This window comes from Symphalangus syndactylus, chromosome 7 (genome assembly GCF_028878055.3).
Source record: "Symphalangus syndactylus isolate Jambi chromosome 7, NHGRI_mSymSyn1-v2.1_pri, whole genome shotgun sequence".
Lineage (NCBI taxonomy): Eukaryota > Metazoa > Chordata > Mammalia > Primates > Hylobatidae > Symphalangus > Symphalangus syndactylus.
The window spans coordinates 111,557,814-111,579,772 of NC_072429.2; the positions used below are offsets into that span (position 1 = coordinate 111,557,814).

General features: G+C 34.9%; 1 protein-coding gene across 3 annotated transcripts in view; it reads right to left on the minus strand.

The window, feature by feature from the left end:
• CSMD3 (CUB and Sushi multiple domains 3) overlaps positions 1-21,959 on the minus strand; it is a 1,218,611-nt gene that overhangs the window by 611,400 nt on the left and 585,252 nt on the right. For all 3 annotated transcript variants that reach the window (XM_055287089.2, XM_055287087.2, XM_055287086.2), the window contains one exon: positions 9,709-9,812. In XM_055287089.2, the coding sequence (XP_055143064.1) occupies positions 9,709-9,812 (104 nt within the window). The remainder of the gene's footprint in view (positions 1-9,708; positions 9,813-21,959) is intronic.

Consider the following 21,959-nt stretch of genomic DNA (forward strand, 5'->3'; position numbering starts at 1 on the left):
AATTAGTAGAATATTTGAGGCACTTGACATCAAATGAGAATGGATTAAACCCTATGAGAAGTAGGTATGAACAAAGTGAAAGGCTTGATATGCTTACACAGAAATGTCATTTGATTAAGAAAGAGCTGAATTGTTAATCAATTGCTCTATTTAAAATACATAGGGGTTTTCCTTTCACTGCCTAAAAATTGTACAGTAAGGACCAGTGCCCTCTTTTGAGTTTTACAAAAACAATATACATAATTACAAAAAGGGCTAAATCTGAATTTGTCTGTGTGCCTGCTAGTCTCATAGTTTTATGATTGTTTAAATATAATTGATTAAAAAAAATCCTAGATTTCTCACACTCTCATGAAAGAGCAAATTTACATCCATTGAATGAACAGCCTAAAAGGTATTGGTTGTGGAATGAGGCCTTAATTTTTTTTTTTTTTTTAAGTTCGAGATACAAGTGCAGAACTTGTAGGTTTGCTACGTAGATATACACATGCCGTGGTGGTTTGATGCACCTATCAAATCGTCATCTAGGTTTTAAGTCCCACATGCATTAGCTATTTGTCCTAATGCTCTTCTCTCTTCCTCCACTCACCACCACCCTCAACTAGCTCTGGTGTGTGTTGTTCTCCTCCCTGTGTACATGTTGTTCAACTCCCACTTATGAGTGAGAACATGCAGTGTTTGGTTTTCTGTTTCTTTCTTAGGTTGTTGAAGATGATGGCTTCCAGCTTCATCTATGTACCCACAAAGGATATGATCTCATTCCTTTTTATGGCTGCATAGTATTCCATGGTGTATATGTACCATATTTTCTTTATCCAGTCTATCGTTGATGGGCACTTGGGTTGGTTCTGTGTCTTCGCTATTGCAAATAGTGCTTCAATAAACATATGTGTGCATGTACCTTTATAGTAGAATGATTTATATTCTTTTGGGCATATACCCAGTAATGAGATTGCTAGGTCAAATGGTATTTCTGGTTCTAGACCCTTAAGAAATCGCCACACTGTCTTCCACAATAGTTGAACTAATTTACATTCTCACCAGCAATGTAAAATCATTCCTATTTCTCCAAGCTTCCCAGTATCTATCGTTTCTTGACTTTTTAATAATCACCTTTCTGACTGGTGTGAGATAATATCTCACTGTGGTTTTGATTTGTATCTCTATAATGATCAATGATGTTGAATTTTTTTTCATGTTTGTTGGCTGCATAAATGTCTTCTTTTGAGAAGTGTCTGTTCATATCCTTGACTCACTTTTTGATGGGGTTATTTGTTGTTTTCTTGTAAACTTTTTAAAGTTCCTTGTAGATTCTGAATATTAGACCTTTGTTGGATGGAAACATTGCAAAATTTTTTCCCATTCTGTAGGTTGCCTGTTCACTCTGATGATAGTTTATTTTGCTGTGCAGAAGCTCTTTAGTTAATTTAGATCCCATTTGTCAATTTTGGCTTTTGTTGCAATTGCTTTTGGTGTTTTTGACGTGAAATCTTTGCCCATGCTTATGTCCTGAATGGCATTGCCCTGGCTTTCTTCTAGAGTTTTTTATGGTTTTGGGTTTTACATTTAAGTCTTTAATCCATCTTGAGTTAATTTTTGTATAGGGAGTAAGGAAAGGGTCCAGTTTCAGTTTTCTGCATATGGCTAGCCAGTTTTCCCAGCACCATTCATTGAATAAGAAACCCTTTCTCCATTGCTTTTGTTAGGTTTGTTGAAGATCAGATGGTTGTAGATGTGTGATGTTATTTCTGAGGTCTCTGTTCTGTTCCATTGATCAATATGACTGTTTTCGTACCAGTACCATGCTGTTTTATTTACTGTAGCCTTGTAATATAGTTTGAGGTCAGGTACCATGATGCCTCCAGTTTTGTTCTTTTTGCTTAGGATTGTCTTGGCTATACAGGCTCTTCTTTGGTTCCATATGACATTTAAAGTAGTTTTTTATAATTCCGTGAAGAATGTCAATGGTAGTTTGATGGAGATAGCATTGAATCTATAAATTACTTCGGGTAGTATGGCCATTTTCACGATATTGATTCTTCCTATCCATGAGCATGGAATCTTTTCTCACTTGTTTATTTCCTTTCTTATTTCCTTGTGCAGTGGTTTGTAGTTCTCCTTGAAGAGGTCCTTCACATCCCTTGTAAGTTGTATTCCTAAATATTTTATTCTCTTTGTAGCATTTGTAAACTGGAGTTCACTCATCATTTGGCTGTCTGCTTGTCTATTGTTGGAGTATAGGAATTTTTGTGACTTTTGCACATTTCTTCTATATCCTGAGAGTTTGCTGAAGTTGCTTACCAGCTTAAGGAGTTTTGGGGCTGAGATAATGGGGTTTTCTAAATATGGAATCATGTCGTCTGTAGAGACAATTTGACTTACTGTCTTTATTTCTTTCTCTTTATTTCCTCTCTTTATTTCTTTCTCTTCAACCATCCTATGTTGAATAGGAGCGGTGAGAGAGGGCATCCTTGTCTTGTGTCAGTTTTCAAAGGGAATGCTTCCAGCTTTTGCCCATTCAGTGTGATATTGACTGTGGGTTTGTCATAAATAGCTCTTATTATTTTGAGATATGTTCCATTAATACCTAGTTTATTGAGAGTTTTTAACATGAAGAGGTGTCAAATTGTATTGAAGGCCTTTTCTGCATCTATTAAGATAATCATGTGGTTTTTGTCATTGGTTCTCTTTTGTGATGGATTACATTTATTAATTTGCATATGATTAACCAGGCTTGTATCCCAGGGATGAAGCCGACTTGATTGTGGGGGATAAGTTTTGATGAGCTGCTGGATTCAGTTTGTCACTATTTTATTGAGGATTTTTGCATTGATGTTCATCAGGGATATTGGCTTGAAGTTTTCTTTTTTTGTTGTGTCTTTGCCAGGTTTTGGTATCAGGATGATGCTGGCTTTATAAAATGGGTTAGGGAGGAGTCCCTCCATTGCAACTCCCTGGAATAATTTCAGAAGGAATGGTACCACCTCCTCTTTGTACCTGTGGTAGAATTTGGCTGTGAATCCATCTGGTCCTGGGCTTTTTTTGGTTGGTACTCTATTAATTATTGCCTCAATTTCAGAACTTGTTATTGGTCTATTCAGGAATTTGACTTCTTACTGGTTTAGTCTTGGGAGGGTGTATGTGTCCAGGAATTTTTCCATTTCTTCTAGATTTTCTAGTTTATTTGCATAGAGGTGTTTATAGTATTCTGGGATGGTGGTTGGTATTTCTGTGGTAGTTTGTATTTCATTTTTTTATTGTGTCTATTTGATTCTTCCCTCTTTCCTTCTTTATTAGTCTAGCTAGTGGTCTATTTTGTTACTTATAAAAAAATAGCTTCTGGATTCATTGATTTTTTTGAAGGATTTTTCATGTCTTTATCTCCTTCAGTTCTGCTCTGATCTTAAACTATTTCTTGTCTTCTGCTACCTTTTGAATTTGTTTGCTCTTGCTTCTCTATTTCTTTTAATTGTGATGTCAGGGTGTCAATTTGAGATCTTTGTAGCTTTCTTATGTGGGCATTTAGTGCTATAAATTTCCTGCTTAACACTGCTTTAGCTGTGTCCCAGAGATTCTGGTATGCTGTTTCTTTATTCTCATTGGTTTCACAGAACTTCTTGATTTCTTCCTTAATTTCATTATTTACCCAGGAGTCATTCAGGAGCAGGTTGTTCAGTTTACATGTAGTTGTGTGATTATGAGTGAATTTCTTAATCCGGAGTTCTAATTTGATTGCACTTTGGTCTGAGAGACTGTTTGTTATGATTTCAGTTCTTTTGCATTTGCTGAGGAGTGTTTTACTTCTAATTATGTGGTCAATTTTAGAATAAATGCCATGTGGCACTGAGAAGAATATATATTCTGTTGATTTGGGGTGGAGAGTTCTGTAGATGTCTATTAGGTCCACTTGATCCATAGATCAATTCAAGTTTTGAATATCCTTGTTAATTTTCTCTCTCATTGATAGGTCTAATATTGACAGTGGGGTGTTAAAGTCTTCTGCTATTATTGTGTGGGAGACTAAGTCTCTTTGTAGGTCTCTAAGAATTTGTTGTATGAATCTGGGTTCTCCTGTATCAGGTACATACATATTTAGGATAGTTAGCTCCTCATGTTGAATTGATCCCTTTACTATTACGTAATACCTTTCTTTGTCTTTTTTTTATCTTTGTTTGTTTAAACTCTGTTTTGTCAGAAACTAGGATTTCAACCCCTGCTTTTTTTTTGCTTTCCATTTGCTTGATAAACTTTCCTCTGTCCCTTTATTTTGAGCTTATTTGTGTCTTTGCACATGAGATGGGTCTCCTGAATACAGCACACTGATGGGTTTTGATTCTTTATCCAATTTGCCAGCCTTTGTCTTTTAACTGGGGCATTTAGTCCATTTACATTTAAGATTAGTATTGTTACGTGTGAATTTGATCCTGTCATCATGACGCTATCTGGTTATTTTAGACATTAACTGTTGCAATTTCTTCATAGTGTCATTTGGTCTTCATATTTTGGTGTGTTTTTGCAGTGGCTGGTAGTTGTCTTTCCTTTCCATATTGAGTGCTTCCTTCAGGAGCTCTTGTAAGGCAGGTATGATGGTGACAAAATCCCTCAGCATTTTCTTCTTCTGAAAGGGTTTTATTTCTCCTTTGCTTATGAAGCTTAGTTTGGCTGGAAATAAAATTCTGGATTGAAAATTCTTTTCTTTAAGAATGTTGAATATTTGCCCCCATCCTCTTCTGGCTTGTAGGGTTTCTGCTGAGAGATCTGCTGTTAGTCTGATGGACTTCTCTTTGTAGGTGACCTGATCTTTCTTTCTGGCTGCCTTAACATTTTTTCTTTTATTTCAACCTTGGAGAATCTGATGATTATGTGTCTTGGAGTTGATCTTCTTATGGAGTATCTTAGTGGTGTTCTCTGTATTTCCTGAATTTGAATGTTGGGCTGCCTTGCTAGGTTGGGCAAGTTCTCCTGGATAATATCCTGAAGTGTGTTTTCCAACTTGGTTCCATTCTAACCATCTCTTTCCCACACTCCAATCAATCATAGGTTCAGTCTTTTGACATAGTTCCATATTTCTCAGAGGTTTTGTTCATTCCTTTCCATTCTTTTTTATTTAATCTTGTCTGCATGCCTTATTTCAGCAAGACGGTCTTCAAAATCTGATATCCTTTCTTCCACTTGGTCAATTTGGCAATTGATACCTTTGTATGATTCACAAAGTTCTCCTGCTGTGTTTTTCACCTCCATCGGGTCATTTATATTTCTCTCTATACTGGTTATTCTAGTTAGCAGCTCCTGTAACCTTTTATCAAGGTTCTTATCTTCTTTGCATTGGGTTAGAATGTGCTCCTTTAGCTCAGCAGTTTATTACTCCACACCTGAAGTCTACTTCTGTCAATTCCTCCATCTCATCCTCTGTCCAGTTCTGTGCCCTTGCTGGCGATGCACTGCAACATTTGGAAGAGCAGAGAGACTCTGGCCTTTTGGATTTTCATCTTTTTGTTATTGTTGTTGTTAATTCTTTCTCATGTTCATGAGTTTGTCTAGTTTCTATCATTGAGGCTGCTGATCCTCAGAGGGGTTTTTGTGGGGACTTTTTTGTTGTTGTTGCTGCTGCTGTTGCTCCTTTCTGTTTGTTTGTTTTTCTTTCAATGGTCAGGTCCCTCTTCTGTAAGGCTGCTGCAGTTTCCTGGGGGTTCACTTCAGGCTCTATTCATCTGGTTCACTCCTGCACCTGGAGATGTCACTTGAGGAGGCTGGAGAACAGCAAAGATGGGTGTCTGTTCCTTCCTCTGGGATCTCTGATCTCAAGGGGCACCTACCTGATGCCAGTAGGAGCACTCCTGTATAAGATGTCTGAGAACTCCTGTTGGAGGGTCTTACCCGATTGGGTGGCATAGGGAGTAGGTCCTGTTTAATGAAGCACTTTGACTGTCCGTTGGTGGATGGGGTGTGCTTTGCTGAAAGGAAAACCACTCGTCTGGTCTGCCTGGGTTGCTCAGAACTATCAAGAGGAAAAACTAATTCTGCTGGTCCCTGGAGACTGTGGCCACGCCTCCCACTAGGGACTCAGGCCCAGGGAGATCAGAGTTCTGTTCCTGAGCCCCTGGCTGGAGTTCTTGGAGTTCCTGCAGGGAGGCCAAACCCAGTGGGGAGGGATGGGTCAGGTTCAGGTCTGAAGAGGCACTCTGGCCACAGTCTGCCACAGCCAGTATGTTGGGCTATGGGGGATACCTCTTGAGACCAAGCCATTCAGCCTCTCTGGCTCCAGCAGAAGAAAAGCGTGGCCTGGAGCTATAGAGATTGCTGCCACCCTTCTCCTGCCCTGGGAGCTTAGTGTGTTAGGCAGCTATCAGTCCCAGTGTTGGCTACCAACCCTCCCCCAAGAAGCTCAAATGACTTAGACAGCAGGCAGCCACAGCTGAGGTGCTGGCCACCCCTTCCCCTGAGAGCTCGGCAGGCTTAAGCAGATTCTAGATAAGTGGCTATTGAGAATCTGTGTGGCCCTCTGGTTGGGACCCTAGGCCCTGGTGGCGTGTGCTTGTGACTGGGATCATCCAATCTGTGGGTCGCACAGTTCCGTGGAAAAAACATGGTTTCTCAGGCTGGGTAGCACACTCACTCACCACCTCCCTTGACTATGGAATGGAGGCTCCCCTGCCCCATCTGGCTCTCAGGTGGGCTGCTGCACCACACTGCTGTTCTTTCCTCTCCTTGGATCATGCTAGCCACCTAGTCATTTCTGATGACAGAACCTGGATATCTCGGTTGCTAGTGCAGGATTTGCATACTGTTGTGGTTCTTTTCAATGGGAGCCTCCGATCGCTTCTGCTTCTAGTTGGCCAAATTGGCCCTACCCGAAAGCCTTAATTTTTAATCCCTACTGAAGATGCAGTTATCATTGGAAACTTTAAATTGGATGGTATAGGAACAACCATTTGGATACTTGGTATTCTTTTGAAAAATAATACCTAATAGTCATTCTATGTTAATGATACAATGATTTTCTGTCCAAAAAGGATATCAATTGGTACACCAGAATTCATGATTGTCTTCAGAATTTTTCTAACATTGAAATAGGGTGAAAAATATGGTTCAAACACACCTTTTTTTTAACATTAGGGATTGTACAGATCACTGCTCAATCCCAATAAATGTACTCTTTTTATATTTAACCAGTTCTAATGGTTGAGTATTTAAGATAATTTTGTCATCTTTCTTCTGTATTTTACTGGGTTACTATATATATATAATCTTTCTACCCATAATTGTGCGATACTAATTAGCTCAAATAGCTTTTTTTTTTTTTTTTTTTTTTAAGAAAGCAGCAATAGGAGGACATAGCATCTATGCTCTTGGATATCAGTTGGACAAGATGATTTCTAATATTTTATCCAATGCTGAGATATGAAGTTTTTTTGTGGCAGATATATGACAAAAGCTTCTTAAAAAGTATTTTTTAGTCAATTGACTAGCCAGCCTGCCTTTTCTTGTCCATGTTTTTGAGAATCTGAATCTAAAATCCAGTTTTCTGTCTTAAGGAGAAAACGGAAAAGATGTCCCATCAAATACATGTTTTACAATTTTATTTCTAAAATTCATATGATGGGATCCATCAAACAGGTAGAGAGAAACATCTGCAATGTGTGGGGATTAATCACCAAATTTACTATGTATCATTAATATCCAAGAAACTTCAATGTTTATGAGTGCCAGGTAAAGAAACAAACATATTTACTTGGAAAACAATGAATAAATTGATAGAGAAAGCAATCCACATTTTGTCTTATATCAGGTGTCACTTAATTAGCTATAGGCCCAGGCAGGCAAAGCAAAGGATCTTAGAAGCTCAAGTGGAAAATGATAGAGGGATGAGGGCCACAAAGAGGCCCTGTCTATAGGAGGCAGAAGACAGTCCCAGCCAATTTTTGCCACATGACTATGAAGACCTAGTGTCACCAGTTTTACAAGAAACCATAAATTCAAATTTTTACATGTAATTTTCAGTTCCTTAAAACTCTGTATTTGACAAACAATAACAGGAAAAAAGCATAGCTAATCATCAGAGCAGCTCTGTTGCTGCCAATTTATATATATACAATTTTACAGTATATTGCATGTAAAATATATGCAATTTTATATTATAATGAAATCTAAGCTATCAGGTATAAAACCACAATAAGATTTAGTAGGAAATGTTGATTATTTCTGGAAAATGTCAGTTCACTGTGGTAATATGCCTAACAGGCTCTAATTATTGCTCAGGTGCAACAAAAATGCTGATCATTTTCAAGAGAGGAAGTGTTAAGAATGAAGTTACAAAAATGTGAGCAACATAACTGATATAGTTTGGATTTGTGTCCCCACCCAAATCTCTTGTCAAATTGGAGGAGGGACCTAGTGGGAGGTGAATGGGTTGTAGGGGTGGATTTCTCCCATGCTATTCTCATGATAGTGAGTTCCCTCAAGATCTGATGGTTTTAAAGTGTGTGAGACTTCCCCCTTTGCTCTCTCTTTCTCTCTCCTGTCACCATGTGAAGAAGGTCCTGGCTTCCCCTTTGCTTTCCTCCATGATTGTAAATTTCCCAAGGGCTCCTAGTCATGCTTCCTGTTAAGCCTGTGGAACTGAAAGTAAATTAAACCTCTTTTCTTCATAAATAACCCAGTCTCAGGTAGTTCTTTAAAGCAATGTGAAAACGAACTAATCATTGAACGTATAAAGCATGTAAAATGCTGGCCCATTTGTCCATCACACCTTAGGAAACACAAAACAGAACTGTAGTAGGCCAGAGATAGACAACCAAATCATGTTGATCAATGATATCCATGTTGCAGACAGGGGAAAGAGGTTGAAGTTGAGGTCAAGAGTGCATGAAGACAGGTGAGTAAGTTTGGTTTTCATTTGTTTTCTAGAAAAATAAGACTAAAGAGCAGTAATATTGGAGCGTATAACATACTATGTGTGACTATGAGGTTAACCCTTGGTTTATTACAGGATTGTAGAATAATAGTTCTAGGAGGCCTTCCTGTAAAATTAAAAAGAAAATAAAAAGAAGAGGGAGAAGAGAATGAAAAGGAAAAGAAAAAAAGGAAAAAAATTAGCTTACCTTTAGTCAATTTACACACAATAAAGGCATTACCAGTAGTAACTGTCTATGCTGATACTAACTTTTTTAACATTTATATCAGTTGTTCTCCAACTTTGATGTGCATAAGGATCATGCAGTGAGTCTGTTAAAATATAGATTGATAAATTCACATCTTGGAGATGTTGATTCCTAAGTTCGGCTTGAGGGCCTAAAAATCTACATTTTCAAATGTGCACCAGGTATTTGTGATGCATTTGTGATGCAAAAAGACCCTATTTTGAGAAGCATCAGGTTAGAGGAGCAGGCCCTCACCAGACGTCAAATCTGCTGACACCTTAATCTTGTATTTCCTAGCCACTAGAACTGTAGGAAATACATTTCTATTGTTTATAAGTCACCCAGTTTACTGCATGTTGTTAGAGAAGCCCAACTGAACTGAGGCAAAGTGCCTTAAATCTCATTGAAGAAGCACTAACAGATTCTACGAAAGTTAATAATAATAACTAAGTTACTGTGCATCTTCTGCCGGTAGTAGTGGGAGCAATCAATGTAAAACAATAATTTGAAAGTAAAATTTTATTAGTACCCAATAGGCTAAGGCAAAAATGAAACATTGGGAACTTACACTTGGAGCACTGTCCTAGGATCTCCAACTTCGCCCCCATCACCAATTGTCAAGGTATCATAGCCAATCTCCAGATCAAATTCTTCAAAATTTATCTGGATAACCTAGCAGTAAACAGAAACAAACACCTTACATATACTGTGTTATGCAATAAAAACAACAAAAAAAGCAATGACAGAAATGCATTCTTTGTCTCTCCACACACACACACACACACACACACACACACACACACACACACATACATACAAGCAGTTCAATTATGTATAAATATATATATAATTTCATAGTATCACAGCAAATCATGTTAGAATATTCTTGAAGTTCAATCATTATATCATTACATGAGTTTTACTTGCCTTATTGTATTTTCTGCATTAAATTTTCAATGAAATTGCATGGTTTCTGTTTATAGAATACGCTTACTTGAAGAATGATTAAAGCAAATCTACTTTAAGAAGGCTTTATAAAAAGTATATGTAGGTGGAGAGTGGTTTTCCACACATTTGCATATATATTTTATAAAGTTAACATGCAGAAACAGAGTGTGCTATTTCCATTAAGTAGTAAAGCTTAAAATTTGTTAGAGCTAAACTTGAATCTAGATTGCCAGAATGGTATCAAGTTTATTTTTATGTATCCTTTGGTAACAGAATTCCTCAAATATATTAAAATGAGTAGCAAAACTGGGAGCACAATACTTTGAGAGACACACAATACCGTGGTATGTAATTCAGCATTATTTCTTACTAAAATATACTCATGTATCCATATATTGTTTATATACCTATGCAAAAATTCAAATTTAATTAAATTGCAATTTTAAAAATAGCTATAATATTGAAAAAATATAATTAAGAATCAGTACAGAAATAAATTACATAAAATTACATAGTGTCCTACATAGTCGTGCTTTGAGCAAAAAATAAGTTATAATAAAATATTATTCACCACCTGATAAAATGAATGCCTGAAGTTACCATATTATGAGAGAATAAATGAAGAAGATATTTCTTTAATAATATTTATAACTATTTGCTACTTTGTTACTACAAAAATAATTAAAAATAAAGGAATTTATATCTTGGCTTTTTTTGTTATAATAACAATTTTTTTTTTTTTTTTAGACGGAGTCTTGCTCTGTCACTCAGGCTAGAGTGCACTGGCGCGATCTTGGCTCACTGCCAGCTCCGCCTCCTGGGTTCATGCCATTCTCCTGCCTCAGCCTCCTGAGTAGCTGGGACTAGAGGCGCCCACCACCTCGCCTGGCTAATTTTTTTGTATTTTTAGTAGAGATGGGGTTTCACCATGTTAGCTAGGATGGTCTCAATCTCCTGACCTCATGTTCCGCCCACCTCAGCCTCCCAAAGTGCTGGGATTACAGGCGTGAGCCACTGGACCCGGCCAACAATTTCTGACTACACATATTTCTTGTTTTATAAAATATTTTAATATTTGCATTGACTAAAGCAATTGTTTTGGCCAAGTTTAAATATAGCATGTGTATAAAGACTTTGAACTATACATTTTACATGATCATAATTTTAAAAATATGTGTATTTGTTCCACTTATAGTAAAATATAAATACTTCCCATTAATAATTACCTGTCAATACAGACTTAGATTGTTTCCCATTTTTTTTTTTTTTTTGGCTACTATAAGCAACATGGTCATGAGCAATATTAAACATCTTTTGGTACACATTTTCAAGTATGTCTCTAGGCAGTATACTTACTAGGTAATAACCACAAAAATTCATTTTATAACCTAGTACCATATGGTTTTCCAAAATTGTTTTACCAATTCAAATGTTCACATTTGTGTACATTGAGTGCATTTATTCCTACCACTCTAGTAGGTGTAAAAGTGTTGTTTTTTTTTTTTTTTGCATTTTCCTTAATACTAATTGAGCTGCATATCTTTTTATATGTTTATGTATCATTTATATTTTCTTTTCTGTGACACAACTATTTGTGTTTTGGCATCTTTTTTCCTCAGACTGCTTGTCTACTTGTTATTGTTTGCAAGAATTCTTTATATTGGTGATTCTGAAAACATTCCATTATAGCACACTTTGAAAACAATAATATTTGTAATACACAAAGGTGAACAGATGAAGCTGCTTATAATGGAATTTTATTTTTATTTTTTGCCCAGGACTTTCTGTTCCATAGAGGGAGTTAAATCAATATCTTAGTTCTACCTGTGGCTCACTCATAGTACACCATTGGATCTGGCTCACTAGTTGAGATCAGCTTTATATATTATGGATACTAATCCCTTACATTATATGTGTTGCAATAGCTTCAAGTTCACAGCTTCCTTATTAGATTATTTGATAAGAAAAAGTTATTAATTTTACCAGAGTAGGACTTACTTATCTGCTCATAAAATAGTAGATAAACAAATCCTACTCTGGTAAAAATTATTAATATTAATGACACAGGCTCATAAAGATGTATCTTCATATCTTTTATCTTTGGTGAATTGACTTTTACAGAAACTGCAAAGTAGGAATGTGTGGGAGGCAGAATTCTAAGATGTCTTCCAATATTCTAATCCCTTGGTGTAGATAACCTATATAATACCCTCCTCTTCAGTGTGGGCAAGACCTATGAAGATGACAGATTATCAATCCTATGATTATATTGTATGGAAAAGGTGAAGGAATACTAAAGATGTGTAATTAAGATGTCTAATCAGTTGACTTTAAGTTCATTAAAAGGGAGATTATCCTGAGTGGCCCTGACTAATTCAGGGGATTCCCTTTAAAAGAAGGTCTAGTAGTGAGAGATCACAAAACAAGCAAACAAAAAATCAGAAGAGATGCTCTCCTGTTGGCCTTGAAGATACAAACTGCCATGCTGTGGAAAGGCACGTTTAGCATTGAGCAAAGGGTGGCCTTTAGGAGCTGAGGGCCTAAGTCCTACAACCACAATAATTGAATTCTGCCAACAAGTGAGCTTGGAAGAAGCCCTACAGTTTCAAACGAGATCGCATCCCAGACCAATGCTTTGATTTCACCCTGGTACAATCTTGAAAAGAAGACCCAGATATCCATGCCCAGTTTCCTTTCCTGTGGAAACTGTGAGATAACAAATTTATGTTGTTTCATGTTGCTAATTTTGGGTAACTTTTTACACAGCAATATAAATTAGCACAGCATTCGTTTCATTTTTCCCTCCAATATGAACATCCAGTTGTCTCTGTATTTTTTATTTAATAAACAGCCCTTCTTTCTCCAATGACCAGCAAACTCTAACATATATTACTATTCTGTATATAAATATGTTGGATTTTGGATTCTGGATCTTGTTCTCTTGGTAAGTTTGTATGTACCCGAACTACCACAAATTGGCTTATTATTATTATTGCTGTAAGATAAGACTGTATCTTATAAGTGAGATACTCCACACACTTAATACTTTTGTTCTTTGGGAGTATTTTGACTACTCTTGGACCATGTGTCTTTCACACATCAACTTGTAAAATTCTTCAAAAATTTATTTTGGGCTTTCTAATGGAATTACAGTGAATCTGTAATTGATTTGGTGAGAACTGACATCTTAAGGTATTGAATCTCCCTACAAACAAGCCTGACTTATCTCTTCATTTATTTGGATCACTAAATATCTTCTAATAATTTTTTTAATATATTACATCTTGAAAATGTTTTTTGTTATTGAAAGTGGTATTTATCTTTATATTTGGAACTTTTTTGGTATGTAGAAAAGATTTATTTTTTGTATATTGATGTGACTAGGCACTGGATAAAGCTTCCATATTATTTAAAAACATTTGTAAATTATTTTTAGTTTCTTACATAGCAAGCATGTCTTCTGTAAATAATATTTTAGGTTCTTGCTTTCCAAATTATGTAATTTTAAAATCTCAACTTTCTTAGATATCTGGTAAAATGTTTAGTAGAACACATGACAATTAGTCTAATTAAATTGTACCTCATTTAAGAGGGAATGCTTCCAATATATATGTTTGTATGCCTGTGTGTGTATGTGTGTGTGTGTCTGTATGTTTGTTTGCATGGTATTCATTCATAGTTTTATACATTTCTTTTGTTTTCCTGTGAACTAATAATGACATGAACGCTACCATGTTTCTTATATTTCAGTGAGAGTAACTCTCAAAGTACGTCATCTGTCATCCTGCCAGAAGGATAAATCCCATGATCTTCATCATCCCAAACTATTTCACAGTAGATCTATGAGTGCACTGTAATTAAAATTAGAGAATGTTTCCTTTCATATGACTTAAAAGTCTAATAGGCTAGTGGATAAAAATTAGGTAAATGACTGCCTAATTGATTGCTAGTTCTGTGCCAAACTCTTGATATCCATTATTGTATAATCATGTCCTAAAGACATTGGACACCCATTTAATGGTAGATTTTATTTTGCCTAAATTGTAACTGAGACTCATGCATGCGTGTATGCAACAATGAGAGCTCTATCTCACTTTAAATTAAGTGATGAATTAATTGCTAACTAATCCATATACCTTTGGATAAGCACTTAACCACTGAGCTTTCATTGAATTTTTAGACACTTAATTCTTGAACAGTTTCAATGACACACAATTACTGAGAAGCTAGAATATTCTGATTGAATTTTTATAATACATTCGTTTTAGTTTGATTCGTTTATGCTTATTTTTAACATTATTATTGAAATAGTTCACTTAAGTAAAACTTGTGCATTAAAAAAATAAAAATTAGCTTTGCCTTATTTGAAGCCATTAACATAAGTAAGGCATTACAGTAAAACTCCAACATAGTATATTGAGATATGGTTAAAAGAAAAATATCTTTAATAGAATGTATAAATAAAACTTAGGAAAACAAAAACAAAATGACAACAAAACTTGTTCATTTTATAATGTAATAAGTAACATCAGGAGTCTGATGTAAAATTTTCCTTCTTTATTGATACTTTAATAATATGAAAGTGACCAAATAGACATTTCCACTAGTTTATTTTTGTATAATATAGAAAAGTTAATTAAAAAATCAACAAATAGTCATCAATATAATAGGAATACTTCCTCTACATGTTTATTTGGTAGTAGGGCTGAAACATTTAGTAACAAAATAGGAAAAATATTATGCATTTAGTGTAAAAAGAATGCCATACATTTTGCCTGTTTTAGTTCTTCCTAATCATTTGTGGAGTAAATAAACAAAAACATAAATTGCATTTATCACATAGGACTAATGAAAGATAAACTGGAATAATAAAATATACCGTTAAAGTATTTAAATAATGTATAATTGTCTTGATTTTTTTAAACCAAGTAAGTCACTCTCTTGATTTCCATTGTGAAATGGTGATTCCAACTGGATTGTTTAGTGTTGCTTATTGAGGTTTGAATTAAAACATTTAATCTACTAATGAAGTCAATTAATAATGTAATGCTTTTCAACACTGACTTTCCAGAAGTAAAAAATCCATAGATAGCATTAAATATTAAATACTTGGTAGATCCATTTCTCATAAGGCTCAATACATAGGTTTTTACAGGATATTTTGTTAAAACTGGTACAGAAGCTATGTCTCATAATCATTCTGTGAATCTTGAACAGATAATTTAATACCATAACTTCTACACTGTCATTTTCTGAAGCCATGAGGAATTCCCACTTAATACCCATTAACATGAGTTTTTTTAATGGAACATATTTATATTATGTAAAATACTGGTCTCAGAATAATAAATGCATTCTTTTATTTTGACCCTAAAAGTCTATGTTGTGTACATCTATACATTATTCTGGCTGCCCAGCACCCGAATATCCTCCTTTTGTCTGGGAAATTAGGAATCTTCCTAGGAAGTACAGCATACCTCCCAGTATGGTCAGATCCTAGATTCCCCATTATTCACTGGATCCAGTGTACAGGTATGAGAACTAAGATTCCCTTATCAATCAGATACACATCTTATGTGTATAAATAAGGAAACAAAGATTGGATTCTGGCAAAGAGTGTCAAAAGCAGCAGAAACATACAGTTTCAGGGGCAACAGTGGTTGTAATACGTAGTGGCACTGAAATTCTAGAGCACAGCAGTCTTGTTCAACAGGTAAAAATAAATCCTCCCTGGAATCAGAGCCAGAAGCTATGGAGCACTATGACAAGGTAAATGGATTCTATTACATTCCAAGCTTATTTAGGAACTCATTCCATTTCTAGAGAAGTCAGTATTCACTAGTCTTATCCAGAAGGTCATGATATCGTTCTGTGACCCAGTAATCACTGTGTAGCTTTAATTCTCTCTTCTTCTGAATGGGAGTTTTTATGGAGTTACCCTGTTTGTTTTCTATACTTTTATATTGGATTTGGGATAACCTATCTTTTAGCCACAGGTCTTTAGACAATGAGGAACTACCTGTAAATATAATGGAGAAGCTAGTGTATCACTTAGGGATTCTGGACATATCTTTGTATGTAGTAAATGGCTGAAATTTTAGGTTTTCTCTATTAATGTAGATAGAAAGTATGTTTTATGTAGGTATTTTTTCCAAAGTGAATGCAGGAGAAGAAAAATGGGTCTGGAGAGGTATTTGATAACCAAAGGGGAAAATGTGGCAGATGCTATTGATTGCTTACCCAACAGTCACCTTCCGTATTTACCCTTGACCTTTTCTTCTCAGCAGGACATATATTTTGTTCCCATGTATCCTTTTTCTGTACATCCTAATGCTCAGGGACTGCTCATCCAATTATGAGTTTCCTGAGATGGGTCCTAATCACTCTATGTCCCATTCCATTTGCCAGTGATTAGATTACACGTATTTGACCTAATTCCGGCCACTGGAAGATGATTAGCAATTTGCTGAGAGGCTTTTGCAAAATGATTTCTTGGTTTTCAAAGAAGTACAAAAAATCACTCTGCTTTGAGGTAATTCTATCTGAATGTATTCAGCTATTACAGCCATCTCACAATACATAGTTTGAAGACAAAGCAAAACTACATATTGAGATGTCCAGAACCTAGGAATGGTGTTTTTCTGTGTGCGTGGGGCTTGCATGCTTCTGGACAGTATGCTTTTTAAATAATGCATTTTCGTATTATTTAAGTCATTCGACTTGAGGTTTCCCATATGTAAACTGAAGACATTCCAATGAATAAATGGTTTTAATAAATTCTCAGTTTAAAGGAATGCTATGCCCAAGTAATTTTCCCATGTTTATTTGGCTACTGGTGATGAAACTAAACTTCAAGTTTGCTTGACGATAATAATTATATGCTTAAACATCATGCTATTCTCCGTTAACAAAGTTCAGAAATTTAGAAAATATTTTCTATGTATCCCAAATACCTCATATCATGTTGTTATAATAATATAATTTATAAATATGTTCTTTGATATTGGGCATATGCCTCACATATTAAATAGTGATGACAGGGAGAGACATTTTCTGAAACCTAACAACTAATAAATATTACATAAATTCCTTAGGAAAAAATATAGAAAGCATCTATTTATATAAGTTCTTTTGTATTCCATGGTAAAGTCTGTATTTTTTAATTCAAGATAATTCTGAAAGCTGAAGAAAATTCTCAATATTAGACATTTTTTATTTACATAATTAGTACAACATTCAAATTAGCCTTTGATGATGTTTAACCAAACAAATTAATGATGCTTTAACTAATGCCAATACCAATACCAAGCTATACTCATTAGTGAGACAGGATAATATAGATAAGTCCACAGGAAACGCCTAGGATTATAGCCCCATTTCTCTAAAAAATATGTTATATTGTTTTGAGCAATTCTCTAACTTATATAAAATAGTGTTTATAATTCCTATTTTTTAAGGTTGAAATATGTATTACAATAACAAGGATTATAAAATAACACAGGATGCTTGATATATAGTAGGACCTCATAAATGGCAGTTATTATTAGCTATGTCAATTATCTTAAAATAGGTATTCACATCTGTTCACAAAGGATCTTGAGGATGAAGTTCTTTTTTCAGCAATCCCATTTGATTCCAAGATAAGAGTTTTTCCCCCAAACTCTATGCTGCTAAAAATTTACCTTTTCTGGGAGCAGCTTTTCTCCATTATGATTATTTCAGAATGGCAATAAGTCACTCTAATATTAACAACTATTTTTGCTCCCCGGTATGGAAATCAGCATGCATTATATATGTATAATTACAAAATACAAAAACTTTAATTAATCTCAAGGTATGCAAATACCATGTTACACAATCAACTTGACATCTAATTAAAGCAATTCTTTCTTCATATACTTTCTATACCTTGGCAATCATAGTCCAATGAGGGAAACATGACATAAGCAAGATGAATACAATACTGTATTGATCGCTTTGGGATATGGACACACTGGGTTATATTAGCAGAGATGACAGCCACTCAGTCCAGTTGGAGAGTATAGAGGAAAGAATTCCCTGAGGTGGAAAACCCGACACTGCCAAGGAAGGTGGAGTTGGGAACTGGGAAAGAACATTCTAGGGTAGAATGTGAAATATGGCAAAGTGAAAAAATATTATTTTTGTTTCTGAAACATCAACTGTGAGGCAAAAAGTGATGAGAAGGAACATTAGCGATGAAGGCAGAAAACAGACCATATTAAGAACTGTGAACTTTATCTTCTATATGAAAAGCAGCAAATTACGATTTTGAACAATGTTGAAGGGCTATATTTAATTTTTTACATGCTCATTTTGGCAGCAGGGACAATCTGGATTTGAAGGATAACATGGCAGGGTTAGAGAGATTGAAGACCTAAACTTGGGCTGTGGAAGTAGGGATGGAGAAGAGTGGATTCAGACAAGGTTTCTTTGCTCCAAATTAAAATAATTATAATAGTTTTTTTTCCTTTTTTTCCATACGTATGAAGGCATTATTCAAAGGCCCACACAAAAATCTATGCCTTGGCAGGAGTGTCTTATCAAATGTTATTGCTTATAAATGTCTAATTCAGAGAGAGCAAAATATGGAGTACCTTTATTAAAAAATCATATAATTCAGAATAATTCTAAAACTTGGCTGCTTTTGTGACATGTATTATAAGTGACATACATTTCACATCTATATGGAAAATTCATGTTAATGATGTTTAAATAATAATCATCCTAAATTAGCTACTTAAAAAATAAATATACAAAGGTAAACTTACATGAAATTTGTGAAATAGGTAAATATTGTATGATACAAAATGCTTAAAGTATGACACATGAAAATTCCTTATTTATTCATTTGAAAGTGATATCATTTTAGAGAAAATAATAAATATCTCATATTCTAGAAGAATTATGCACTGCAACATTTAATATTTTACTTACATATTTTATTACAGAATATATATCCCAAGACTCTAGGCTAGGCCATTCAACAGTGCGAAGTGCCACCTCAGGGAATTCTCTAGGCTCATCCACTTTGCTGCCAGCATCAGGTTAACAGTTTCAATTCTTGCAAGGGCTCATATTTTAGAGACGGGGTGGAGGAGAGTCTGGGGACACTGAGAGCTACTGATGGAGTGATAAAATCTTTTAGTTTTGTTTTATTTTTCTATGCCTTTAATATCTGTACACTGGTCTTCTCCTTTAGGGGATTGCTGGCATGTAACAATGACAGATTAAAGCACTACAAATGTTTCACTGAAGGGAAGAAGCTACATAAAATGAAAAATTCATCAAATATTAAATCCATAACACAACAGTACAAAACCATTGGTTCCTTTCCATCATTTATTCGTGCTTAGCTACTGGAGGATATAGTTTAAATTCCATAATACATATAAACGATCAACTTGAATTTACAGATTTTGAAGAAAATCCTTGCAGATAATATTCTTGGTTTTAGGAGACTATTCATTACAAATTTGTGTAAGTTAGGTCGTATATATCCAAAATATTTTGAAAAATAGATATGTATGAGGCTAATTCAAATAAATTTGTTAAGAAGAGCTCTTTTTCTGTTTTTTGTCCCTTATTAATAATGGGGTCATCATGGTCTAGGATACCTCTCTTTTCATTTATTTATCTATATCTATTTTTATATAAAAAATCTTTGACTCCAGACTTTGAGAAAATGAAAGGTTTGTTCAAAATGATCAGACACACAACTGTAGTAGTGATATACAGATATTTATATACTTTCATATATAATGAACTGTGCAATGAGTTTTAATTCCAGCCTCAATTTATCCTTGTTATTTCTCTTATGACACCAAAAGAAAGGATGTAAGATACCAGCTTCTCAATGCATGGTCTTTGTTGCTAACTTTATTTTTGTTTATGTAATTTATTTAAACAAGGTTGTTGAGTAGTGAATATCAGTTTATATGTATAGAAGGCCCGGTTTACTTCTATGTCTTCCTGAACAAGCAATTTAGGCAGCAGTCCAGGAAGTTAGGGTACAAGAGAAATTACCTGCCACAGCTATGCAGGAGGAAAGACTTGTAGCCCATGAATGAATTCTCTCTGGAGCCAGTAGTTAGGAAAAGACTGGGTAAGGGTTATTATTTCTGTCTTTGTGAAGAAGGTCACTGGTATTTTGACAGGGATTTTGTAGATCGCTACGGGTAATGTGGACATTTTAACAATATTAATTCTTCCATTTCACTAACTCAGGGTATCTTTCCATTTATTTGTGTCCTCTCCAATTTCTTTCATCAGTGCTTTATAGTTTTCATTGTATTATTGTGGTTACCAGAAGCTGGAGAGAATAAGGAGGAAGGAGAAACTGGGAAAGTTACTTTGTCAATGGGTACCAAGTTGAAGTTTGAGTGACTATAGTAATAACAATGTAGTGTATATTCCAAGATAGCTATAAAAGAAGATTTTGAATGTTATTATACAAAGGAGCAATACATGTTTAAGGTGATAAATATAATAATTATTCTGATTTGATCATTATGTAAGGTATAGGGACAGCAAAATATCTGTATTTCACTGCAACCTTGTATAATTCTGAACCCCAGAACCAATTTTTATGTGTCAATTATAAGTAAAACTTTAATTAATAAAAAAAGAGTGAGGAAAGGTAGCTATACTACCGTTTCCTATTTTGTGAACTGTGCTTCAAATAGAAGGGTCCTATTTTAAGTTTTGTAGGTTAAGTTAAAACACAAATCAGATAATATAACTCTTCTATCTAAAAGCTATTGATTTATTTAATTGTATACACATTTTTAAAAATATGACTCTTTACCAGCACTGTTATAGTGATAAAGATACAGACAAACTTTTCTTCCTTCACTGGGGGAAGAATATAATAAATTTAAAAAATATATAATAATCTTATAGAATATAAAGTCTTCAAAGACTCATATGTGTTACGAAGTGTTTTAAAGAAAAATAAATCAAGGTAAGATGATAGAGAGTGGTGGAGCTGTTCAGTGATAGAGGAGGTAAGGGTGAGGAACTTGAGAGAAATCTGAATGAAAAGAGGAACTATTTAGATATCACATTTATCAGTGGTTTCTCATTCCATATTTGAATAAATCTCAAAGAGCCCTCTATGATCTGATCTTTCTTTAGTTCTACAGTCTCCACGTTGCCCATTTTCCTCTTTACCCACTATGCCAAGGGCCCCTGTCATCTTTTTAGTTTCTAGAAGACATCAGGGCCATAAAAATCCTTTATGAGGACTACTTATTCTGTCTCAGACACTATTCTCTCTGCATTTCCAGTTCCTTGTCATTCCATAATATTGGCTTAAAAATCATCTGCTCAGAAAAGTATTTTTGACATTTCTAAGGGGCTTCCTCTTTATTCCATTAAGGGTGATTTCTTTGCATTATGATTATTTATTTCTGTGTTTATACTTTTATTGTCTACTTAAAGTGCTAACTAGAAGCTTCCTGATGTTAGCACATTGTCTTTTTAAAAAATCGGTTGCAATCCCAGGTTCTACACTGTAAAAATGTAGGATTTCCCAGGTAACATCTAGCTAAGATTTACAATGTTGGTATCCATCTGGCCACTCTAAGGCACATGAGGTGCTTTATGCTTGTCCTTGGATGTTAGAGATCATCACAGACTGAGAATGTATAGGGTGGACACAGAAGAGGTCCTAACAGGAAAAAAAAAGGTGGAACTACTACATCCTATCTCTGCAGATGTTGCTCCCTTCAAACCTTACCCCTAGTATCACTGATGTGGGTGACTTTGCTATTACATCAGACGGGGTTAAAATTCAAAGCAGATATGTAATACCGAGCAAAGGAATTACACAAATTTTTACACTTTGATATG